General features: G+C 37.2%; 1 protein-coding gene across 1 annotated transcript; it reads right to left on the reverse strand.

Annotated features, from left to right (window-relative positions):
• Window positions 1-3,397: 3,397 nt before the first annotated feature.
• On the reverse strand, window positions 3,398-6,840 carry LOC121987826 (transcription factor bHLH110-like). Its single transcript, XM_042541549.1, has 7 exons — window positions 6,371-6,840; window positions 5,851-6,262; window positions 5,091-5,222; window positions 4,868-4,933; window positions 4,070-4,135; window positions 3,878-3,940; window positions 3,398-3,779 (listed from the first exon to the last, which is right to left on the reverse strand). The coding sequence occupies exons 1-7, from the start codon at window positions 6,478-6,480 to the stop codon at window positions 3,642-3,644; spliced, it is 987 nt and encodes a 328-aa protein (XP_042397483.1). The 5' UTR covers window positions 6,481-6,840; the 3' UTR covers window positions 3,398-3,641.
• Window positions 6,841-11,168: the final 4,328 nt, after the last annotated feature.

Below are 11,168 nucleotides of genomic sequence, written 5' to 3' on the forward strand. Positions count from 1 at the left end.
TCATTTATTTGTATCTGTGGGAATTGTTGCGGCGCATCATGGTCATTGATCTGTCTTTAAGGGTGAATAGCTGACAGAGAATGTGGTTCTATGGCAATCATACGTGAAGATTTCGTTTCGCTCAGTAAAATTAAGAAGGTCAGTGTCCAATTAGGAAAGGAGTCTCCGAGGTTGATCCTTCAAAATTCAAATCAGTCATTAATAATGATCAAATATAAAGAGAACAATATCAATAACAAAAGCATAATTACAAATAATGTATACCTATATATTTCATTACATAGACCTTCTTGATATAGTGTTTCAGTAGACAGTCATGCCCTATTAAATCCTTCAGACCCGATCAACTTACCATTCGCGCGCTCGATCAAATTCAACGATTCCATGCCTTTAATCGTCCTGATTTTAACATCCACATCGACTATTTTATTTTTCACCTTTAAATCATGGGCTCCTTATACCACCGCATCAGTCACGCAATGCGATTGATCTTGGCCGTCACGCCCACTATTAAATTTTAGCATCACGTGCACTTAATTCAAATGCATTTCCTTGGGTGCATTTGAAAAATAAAACGACGACTTGTTCATAGTAAACTGGCCATTGCATTTGAAAAATAATCATGTGTTTGACTATTTTTGGAAAAGACTTTAATTAGTGCTTGTTTTCAAATTAAAGTTTGACTAGTACTGTTCAAAAGTTTGACTGACGATTGTTCCTAGTAAACGCCATTGCATTTGAAAAATAATACTGTGCTTGAGTTTGGTTGGAATTGATCAACTTTAGTGCTAGTTTTCACAATTAAAGTTGGACTAATCAAGACCGTTGAAAACTTTGAAGCTGTTATGTAATAACGATTATTTTGACAAGAAGGGGGTTTAAGAAAAGAACTAAGAAGAGAGATATTTCAGAAAATAAAAAATTATTTAATTACCAAAGATAGACTCATCCTTTTAAAATTTCTAAACGGGCTCAAATTAAAAAAAAAACATGAAAAAAAAGATAGAAATTATTAAAAATTTCTAAAACATCAAAAAAAATCTTAAATACTAAAATAATAAAAATTACTAATAATAATATTTTTTTGGATCTTCCTGTATTAGTCATCCTAAGTTGAAATAACTTATACTAGAGTTTATAGTAATATCAGATGGTAGTTTAGAGGAAGATCATCTGACACAATCAATAAAATCTACTAACAACTATTAGGATCTGAGAATCCTCATCGATTCAGATGATGAACATAGTTGTACTAGAATTGGGCTCCTTGTGCTTTCTAGTTTGCTAACAACTAGAATCCCCCTTCTAATTTGTTAACATAATACATTAAAATTTTAAAATATGTTGTATCTATTTATTCAATGTCTCATCAATATCGGATACTGAGATTTGATTGGCTTTGTTTTTCTTGATTATAGCATTAATTTCTTTCTGAAATTATTCTTTGCAACCTAACTCACAATGATTGTTTTTAATCAACAAACGTATATTCACGATAAATTTTAAGTGGTAACAATCTTTGAAATCATTATTGCAAATCTCATGTAATATCTAATTGCTTTCAAAGAATAACGATAATGTTGGAAATAGCAATCGTAAGGGTACTCCAAAAGGGAGATCTTCAAAAATGAATTCAGCACAGCCTGAAGATAGTTGTTGCACCTTGATAGTTCTGTCACATTGTAAATCTCTTCGATCTTACCTTTTAGGTCATCCTCAACTGGTCTACAATCAATTGCTTGATATAATTTGATAAAAGGTTCAGAATTATCTTGCTAAACAAAATATGAATCCAAAAAAATAAAAATAAATAAAGGATCATCATCAAGCACTTTGTCCACTTCATAATTGTCATAAATTGGATCATTAGCCGTCTTAGTCTCGTCTCCCATGTCTTTCTCAATCAACAAACCCTCTTGAATGATTAAAGTTTCAGGACCACCATCATCATAAAATACCTCATCAATTTCTTCCAAATCATCTTCAAATCCATCAAGGTTATCTCGAGCATCGAAGTTATCATTCTTCATGGCAAAAACTAATCGTCCTTGGAATGAATTTTGAGTGTACCTAAAAAGAAGAAAGTAATCTATTATCTTTTTCTTCGTATTCTTCCAATCCTTAATCTTGGTTTTGCCCTGTTTATTTTGCGAGTGATGCAAGTGCTCCCACTACGCCAATGCCGGATCCTTGAGTCTAATGACAATCTATTTCAACTTCATCCAATCTGAAACATACTTATAGTCGAAGAACCACTCTATTTTGTTGATCCAATAAATAAAATTTTTTGTCTTTGACGTACCATAGAATTCGAGTAGATCAATTTGAAATCAAAGGTCTCCATGTCGATCCTCTTGACCACATACCTCACGATTTCACGATTTTGCGTCACCGTCACTACACGCTGGGTTAAATATATGACTTGCTCTATAGATCCTCAATCTTCACACGCTAGGTTAAATCAGTAACTTGTCTCTATAAATCCTTAATCACGTCTTGGATGTTACGATCACGGTGCGAGACTTCCTTAGTTGGAACATGTCTGACACGACCACGAGCACCACTATAATGACCCTCCAATGGATGTGATTCACAACTTCCTCAAATCGAAATCTGTTAACTCTGACACCAACTGACGTCGGACAGAATAATAAAAGGAGGGTTTGAGAAGAAGATATAACTATTGTTCTCTAGATTTTATCAAAAAATAAATAAATTTTATTTATTAACCGAAGATCCATCCTTAAACAGTTAAACATATATTTAAATAGATTCTATATCTAAGATCTAAATAAAAAACAGTTAAACATATGTTTATATAGATTCAATACCTAAGATCCAAATAAAAAAATCTTAATATATAAAGTACAATACCTATGAAAATGAAGGAAATTCTAAAAAAATTATTAAAACTCACCATCCTAAAATTTTTAAATAGACTCACATCTAAAAATATATATATAAGATAGAAATGGTAAAAAAAATTAAAATATAATACCTAAATATAAAATAATAATAAAATTCTTCGCTCCGCCACAGAATTTAATTATATTTACATAATAACGGTGGAAGAGTCACTGATAGATTGGGTCCAGGGTATGTGCGTAAAACTCTTTGATATATCCTCACTCTCTGTACTTGTATATTTTCAGCAACAAAACACTTGGACAGAATCAAAGCTTTAAGCCACTTGAAAAGCTCCCCCCCATTTCCTTCTGTCGCAACCTGCTTAATCTTTGGCAGTTTCAGTGCTGCTTCCACCATTGGAAAGCAGCGCTCCAGTCATCATCGTTCCAAGGAAAGTTTGGGAATTAGAATTTCTTTTCCCTCAATGAAATGCAATCTTTTCATCTGAGTCCTGAATGTTTCATGTTGGTCTCTGATAGTTTCACTTTTGTTTTATTGATTTATATTGTCGTATTAATACAGATCATTCAGTTTTGCATTCAGTGGAAGACAATACAAGTCTGCTCCATTAACTTGTTGCACGCCCTGGCCTGGTTGTATTACAAGTGAAAAATGGATGATATGCAGGAAGAAACTAATGGAGACGTACAGGAAACAGAACACAGAGGAATCAGTCACTAGCAAGTCACTTAAAATAAACCTAAAACTCTTCACAAACAATAATGCAGTAAAATTCAATCAGTTCCTCCATAGTTTGAGGGAGGCCAAACTCCTTGCTCGCTTGTCATGTATGATGTGCACGACAATGGTACTAAACAAAGTCCTCTACTCCTTAAATCTTGCTTTGGCCCCAAACTCTCCAAGTTTGACGCCTAGTAATAAAAAAAACATTTTAGTAAATCGATAACCATAAATCCATAATGAGCTGTAGTCATTTTAGAAAAAATGAATAGTTTTAACTGATACATGCCTCTTGCAATGCTGTTCTTGATCTTTTATTGCCAGATAATTTCATGTATCTTCCACATAACTTCTGGGAAATGCGTATATTGAGGAAAGACAAATGCAAACACAGTTTATTGTTTATATTAGTTGACACATAAAAATAAAACATCAATCAGTTCAGGTGTATTATCATATATATATTGGGATTAACAATTACCTCGACTTGGTCCAGAAGAAACTTGATGTACCCAATCGCCTCCATTAACACTGAAGCTGTGTCTGTCTGCATGTGTATATGCCCATTTGGATTCACCCATTTTTAAAAAATAAACAAAAAATTGCAACAGAACGTAAAGAAAGAAAGTCAGCTGTTCTTACAAAATATATGCTTCACTAAATCTTACTCCATCTCCATGTCACATAAAAGAATCAAACATAAATGCTAATTTCAAATTCTTCCCTCACTCAAATGCAGTTCTACTGCCATAGTTCTTATGAATTCCATTGGTAAGTACTCGGAAAGGAAAAGTAAACTCACTTCAGGAACATAGTTTTACAGTCTGTAGTTCACATATATTTCTTCAACTATCTTGAGGTCTATACACAGACGACTACAATGAATAATTAGCTATCTTGTGCCTCCAATCTTAGAGGGCATGTAGATATTTTGGAAGATTGAAAGGCCTAAGGACATAATATAAATGACGCGCTGAAAGACACATCGTAACTAGGCTTGAAAGGAATGCTTCTTCTGAATAATACAACAACAACAATAACCGCCATTGAACTCTATCTTCTATTATATTATCATATATATTTAAATAAATTTTATCTTATTTTATTATTACTAATCCATTCTTTTTTTATCTTCTTTTTCCTAATTTGATATGTATATTTATTCTTCTGAATAATATGAAGAAGAAATTGGACATGATTTGATGATTATAATCGATAATATTGTCTTTTAAGTAAAAAATAATAAATAGAGTGTTTTTGTATTTAATCATTAATTTACCTTGCCAAACGGTGCCACCAGCTGCTGCAATGCTGCTATTCTGTCTCCCAGTTTCTCCTTTCGAACCTTTTTTTTTTTGAAAAAGAAAAGATTAAAATAATCAAAGATGAAACCAAAAGAAAAAGAAAAAGAAAAAGAAAAAAAAACTCAAAAATGCATCTGTGCTTCAACTCTATGTCAGTCATTTTCCTCCAAGTTCCTTTGTATATATGCACACACATACCTTTAAAGGAGAGAAAGGAGAGCGCTGGTCAAACCGAGGCTTTCTGAGTGGTGGTGTTTGAGATGGTCTTCGTTCCCAGGTAGAATTGCATGCTCTGTTTTCTTCTGTTATCCCACTGATCAAAGAGTGCATCTTCAAAGTATGCAGCAGTTAGAGAAAGAAGTTAGCAAGCAAACTAAAGAGCAACAATGACTTTCTCTCATGTTTTTTTTTTGTCATCACTGTTACTTTATCAAAAGATATGTCATTCAGTAAAGCTGAAAAGAGATGTACTCTATTTCCATTGGTACTATAGGTCCTGAAACTAACAGTGAAATCGAAACATTGAGCTTAGGAGAAATTGTAACTAGATGAGGGAAAAGTAAATGCTAAATAAGAGTTAGAAAGCCATTGCCGTTGGCTGATCATGTTATTTTACCCATAATATATATCAGTGAAACTTTATGAATGGTCAAAAAATGATCATTTTGAACTTTATGAATCTTAATATATTTCTTTCGTACTTTTATAATTAACAGATGTCATGTAAGAAGGTTATTTTTATTTAAAATTTATAAAATGTTTGACAGTTAATTTTAATAAATCTAAAAATATCAAATAGGGTAACTACTGTTCGAGTGTCTGCTTTTGTTTAAAGAAAGGATCAAGATGTGAGTTTGAGATACTACCTTCAATCGAATTCTGCTTGAAAATTTTGCTAAATCTCTAGCAATTGAGCTGAGCTGGATACATAATGTTCTAAAGGAGAGCATGTACCCACCTTTTGGTGGACGAGGAAGGAACCCGGAATTGATTCCTGCGGATGGTGGTCAAGACCAGAAGCCAACTGTTCCAGCGCGGGAAGAACCATATCCAAGGAAGACCACCCCAGTGCTGGAGTTGCCGGCGTCATGTAGTTGTAGACATCGAAGCTCAAGCCTTCCGACAAGTTTCCCGGCAACGGCTGAAGGCCCAACTCTTCTTTCACCTTCTCTAGGTTGAGTTGGCGTGAATGTTCTTCATGGGGCAGCTGGTTCATAACTACTGGTTCCTTGTTGACAAGCCAGTACTGAAATCCTAGCTCTTGAATAACTTGCGAGCTTATAAGTGATGCCTCATGGTTTAAGCCCCGATCTCTTTGGTTGGATGACAACTCTCCGCCATTGGCATTTGATAGGGCGTCACTCCAGTTCCTGCATAAAATTTTAGTCCGCCATCCAATTAGTATTACAATTAAAGCTGTTCGTGAAAGAACGGAGGAATTGAAGTGGAAAAGTAGAGATTTCAATTCCAACACTTACAGTAGTATCTTGTTGCTCGCAAGATCGTAGAAATCCGGAGCTGTGGCTAAGGAAGGGAGACTATGAAGCTCTTCATGGTAGTAGTGATCAAGATTTGGATACCCCATCATGGTGCTTCAAAAGCTTGAAATTTCCAAGAAGAAGAAGAAAAAAAGAGGCAAAGAAGACTTAAAAGAATCTTAAGCACATAAATCTACTTCATCACTTTCCTCTTTAGGCATCAACCCCATGGAGGTTCTTGAATCATCAAAAGACAGATCGAGGTGAAAAAGAGGGAGATCATCTATCATTTATCGGATGCTCTTTCTCTCCTCTCTCACACTCCGTGGCGTGGCTCTTTCCTTTACAGAGGACTTTCTGCAGCTCTGAAATTAAAGAGAAGAAATGATGTTCTTACACAGGGACATATATATGATTGCACTCTTCTCTGTCAGATAACCAGTGTGCCTTCTATATGGCAAGGCTTCAAGGTGTCCAGGTGATCTATCCTTCTCACACACATGCAGATTATATATGTCAGTCAGGTCTTCTAATGGTACGAATCTCGTGTAGAAATTTTTTGGCAATGTAAGAAAAGATTAATTACTTGAAAGTGTTGCAAACATAATAATCTGTAGCCGAAGATTTACAGGAAATTAACTGAATCTAAATACTCGAATTAAATTCAACTCACAGTTAAAATGATCTGAGCAGATAATCTCAGGCTGTCAGCAGGGGCTGATTTTCTGACCTCAAAGTCTGAGCAATCAAAGCGTCCGAGCAGACTGAAGGATAGACAGGCAGAGCGGGAGACCGGTCGGGCAGATCAGAAGGGCGAGTGGCCGACCCAGCAGATGAAGAGTCCAACCGAGCGGACAAACAGAGCAGCGGACCGAGGCACCGAGCGGACAAACAGAGCAGCGGATCGAGGCCTGCGATCGACGCAGTTTCCTTGAAACAGATTCGTCCCACCTCCGGCTGTGCTTCGAGGTTTTATCGAATCGTCTGTTTCCCAGAATACAATGGCAAAACCACGAACGCAACCAAACACTGGTTGTTCGTGGCGAACTAAGAATGCACCTGAGTGCTATCACAAGTAGTTTAGCCGAGCGGATGCACGACTGAGAGAAAAGAATAGGGGAACGAAGGTGGATGCACATCTCAGTATTAATGTCGCCATTAATACTGAGACGTTACGAAATCACGATTAATGAGTTTATTGCCGCCATTAATATCGAGACGTTACAGAATCAACATTAATTTCATATTAATGCTTCCATTACATCCTTGAGCAGGATTCAAGTGGCAATATGTTGGTTCATTCTTTTGGGTAAATTTTACCTCAACCGGTCCGGCATTCGACATGCGTAAGTCGTGCTCGTGCACGAGTCAACCTTGGTTCAGTACAATCCGGGCCCTGGATTTGCACCCACCCCTGCGCACTCACGCGTGAGAGAGTCTCTCCCCATGCATATGTTTACAACGTCAATGCATGTGTCATAATTTAAACCAACAATAAAGTCAAGAGACTTCTAATGTGGGACTAAACCCATGCACAATAGAGTCTCTTCATGTCCACCTCTTTATTCCATTCACATTTCCAATAATCCCCCACATGAATGGAAAACAGGATATGTGATAGCATTCAACAGTTGAGTCAAATATAAGATAGGTAGGTTTTACCCTTTGAACCCTCCCTTGTGAAGATATGGTTGCTTACTAGCTGATAGTAGACACGATGTCTTTGAACTATACTGCCGTCTATGTAAGCAGTGATAAATCTCACCCAAGACTCTCCCTGATACAACTCAGTTCTCATGAGTGTGTTCGTTCTTGGCCATGAACACGCCTGGTTCTGTAAGAAGCTCTAAGAATTGTGCCTCCAATTCTCTTCGAAACGACCCCACTTCTTTCTCACATAGGTGATCCCTCAAGAGTTATCATCTACTCGTTTTGATCATTAAAAGCCCATCGGCTTATCCTGGTCTAGTCACTGTTTCATTGGGCTCCCCCCCCACAGTGTGTCTAGTCAGTGCAGATTAGTTGTCCCTTTGAACATAGTTTTTGGGATCTCCAGTCAGCATAGGTTGGGTGTCCTCTGCACTGATCGCTGACAACGGCATCAAGCCCATTCCTCTTGATGAGCTTGCAACTAACTCTCGATTTAACCCTTTGGTTAGCAGATCCGCTAGGTTATCCTTTGACTTCACATAATCAACAGTGATAATTCCAGTTGAGAGTAGTTGTCTAATGGTATTATGTCTACGACGTATATGTCTAGACTTACCATTATACAGATGGCTCTGTGCCCAACCGATTGCTGATTGACTATCGCAATGTATGCAAATCGCTGGCACAAGTTTCGGCCATAGAGGAATATCTTCTAAGAATTATCGTAGTCATTCAGCCTCTTCACCGCACTTGTCAAGAGCTACAAACTCAGATTCCATCGTGGATCTGGTTATTACGGTTTGCTTAGAAGATTTCCAGGAAATGGTTGCACCTGCTAGAGTGAAGACATATCCACTCGTAGACTTAGAGTCTTTTATGTCAAATATTCAACTTGCATCGCTATATCCTTCGATCACAACAGGATATCTCGTGTAGTGCAGTCCATATTCACGAGTATACCTCAAGTACCTCAGTACTCTTGTTATCCCTTTCCAGTGCTCAACACCGGGATTACTCGTGTATCTACTCAGTTTGCTTATTGCGTAGACCAAGTCTGGTCAAGTACAACTCATCAAGTACATTAGACTTCCAATCACTCGAGAGTACTCTATCTGTGAGATACTTTCACCTCGATTTTTTGAAAGATGTTGACTCGTATCTATCGGTGTTTGTGCCAACGCAGTATCACCCTTGGTGAATTTCTCAAGAATCTTGTCCACGTAATGGGACTGACTAAGAACAAGTCCTTCTGTCGTTCTAAGAATTTTAATTCCTAGAATCACATCAGCTAGGCCCATGTCTTTCATGTCAAATCTTGAGTTCAACATATCTTTAGTGGATTTGATTATCTTATCATTGCTCCCAATGATAAGTATGTCATCTACATAGAGGCACAAGATGACATAGTCACTCTCTGTGGCTCTCATGTAGACACATTTATCACATTCATTGATCTTGAATCCATATTCCTTCATGGCATTATCGAATTTCTCATGCCACTGCTTTGGTGCTTGTTTCAAGCCATATAATGACTTCATCAATCTACAGACCTTGTTTTCTGTCTTGGCAAAGAAAACCCCTCAGGTTGGTCCATGTAGATTTCCTCTTCTAAATCCCCGTTTAGAAAGGCTGTCTTTACATCCATTTGATGTACTTCGAGATTCCATAGAGCAGCAATAGCCAACAATACTCTAATGGAAGTTATTCTCGATACTGGAGAGTATGCATCGAAGTAGTCAAGGACTTCTTGTTGTCGGTATCCTTTAATTACTAATCTGACCTTGTATTTATCGATTGTGTCATCTGATTTCATTTTCTTCTTGAAGATCCACTTGCAACCTAGTGGTTTACTTCCCGGAGGAAGATCCACAAGTTCCCAAGTGTGATTTTGCAAGATAGATTCTATCTCAGATGCAATTGCCTCTTTCCAGTGAGGTCCATCAGAAGAGCCTACAACTTTTGAGTAACTTCGGAGCTCACTCTCCAATATGAAAGTGATAAAATCCAATCCATAGGATTTTTCTACCCGAGCTCTTTTGCTCCGTCTAGGCTCAACCTCCACGGGTTCCTCGTCATCATCATCATCTTCTTCTCCTTGTATTTCGGTTGCCCGTTTTGAGGAGCTAGCATCCTCACGGGTCTTATACGGAAACACATGCTCGAAGAAAGAGGCATTTCTCGATTCGATTATCGAGTTCTTGTGTATCTCCGGTACGTGTGACTCATACACACAAAATCGATAAGCACTGCTGTTATGTGCATATCCAATAAATATGCAATCAACAGTCTTTGGTCTTATCTTAATCCTTTTCGGATCAGGTACCAGCACTTTGGCAAGACACCCCCACATTCGTAAATATTTGTAGGATGGTTGTCTTCCATTCCACAACTCATAAGGGGTCTTATCTATTTTCTTCCGGGGCACCTTATTTAAAAGGTAATTAGCTGTTAACACAGCTTCCCCCCACATGGACTCTGGCAATCCAGAGCTTAATAGAAGAGCATTCATCATCTCCTTAAGAGTTCGATTCTTTCGCTCAGCAACTTCGTTTTGCTGAGGAGATATGGAGTTGTTGTTTCATGTCTGATCACATGTTCAGCACACAACTCAGCGAATGGTGACACATATTCACCGCCTCGGTCACTTCGAATCACCTTAATTTTCCTATTAAGTTGGTTTTCAACCTCATTCTTATAGAGAGCAAATTTCTCTATAGCTTCATCCTTACTTTTGAGAAGATACACATAACAATATTTTGTGTTATCATCTATAAAAGTGATGAAGTATTTATTACCATCACGTGTTGGTGTACCTTTTAGGTCGCACACATCAGTGTGGATTAGGTTAAGTGGTTTATTATTTCTTTCAATATGTTGAAAGGATGACCTTGTCATTTTCGCTTCAACACAAATCTCATACTTGTGTTTTGGGTCAAGGTGGAATGTAGGTATGCTTTGCATGTTTATTAATCTATGCAACACATCGTAGTTAACATGTTCTAGTCTACCATGCCACAAATACGAAGACTCAAGCATATAAGTGGAAGAACTTTCATTTTTATTTATCTTGGGCCTAATGACCATTACATTGAGCTTAAACATCCCATCAGATACATAGCCTCTTCCTACAAACATTCCATTTTTGGAC

The sequence above is a fragment of the Zingiber officinale genome, chromosome 5B, assembly GCF_018446385.1.
Source record: "Zingiber officinale cultivar Zhangliang chromosome 5B, Zo_v1.1, whole genome shotgun sequence".
NCBI classification, from domain to species: Eukaryota; Viridiplantae; Streptophyta; class Magnoliopsida; order Zingiberales; family Zingiberaceae; genus Zingiber; species Zingiber officinale.

Coding starts and splice junctions, on each gene's coding strand:
- LOC121987826 (XM_042541549.1), bottom strand. CDS start 6,480: ATGATGGGGTATCCAAATCTTGATCACTACTACCATGAAGAGCTTCAT. Junction 3,941..4,069: donor TTCTTCTGGACCAAGTCGAG/GTAATTGTTAAT, acceptor CGCATTTCCCAG/AAGTTATGTGGAAGATACAT. Junction 3,780..3,877: donor CAAGAACAGCATTGCAAGAG/GCATGTATCAGT, acceptor TTTTATTACTAG/GCGTCAAACTTGGAGAGTTT.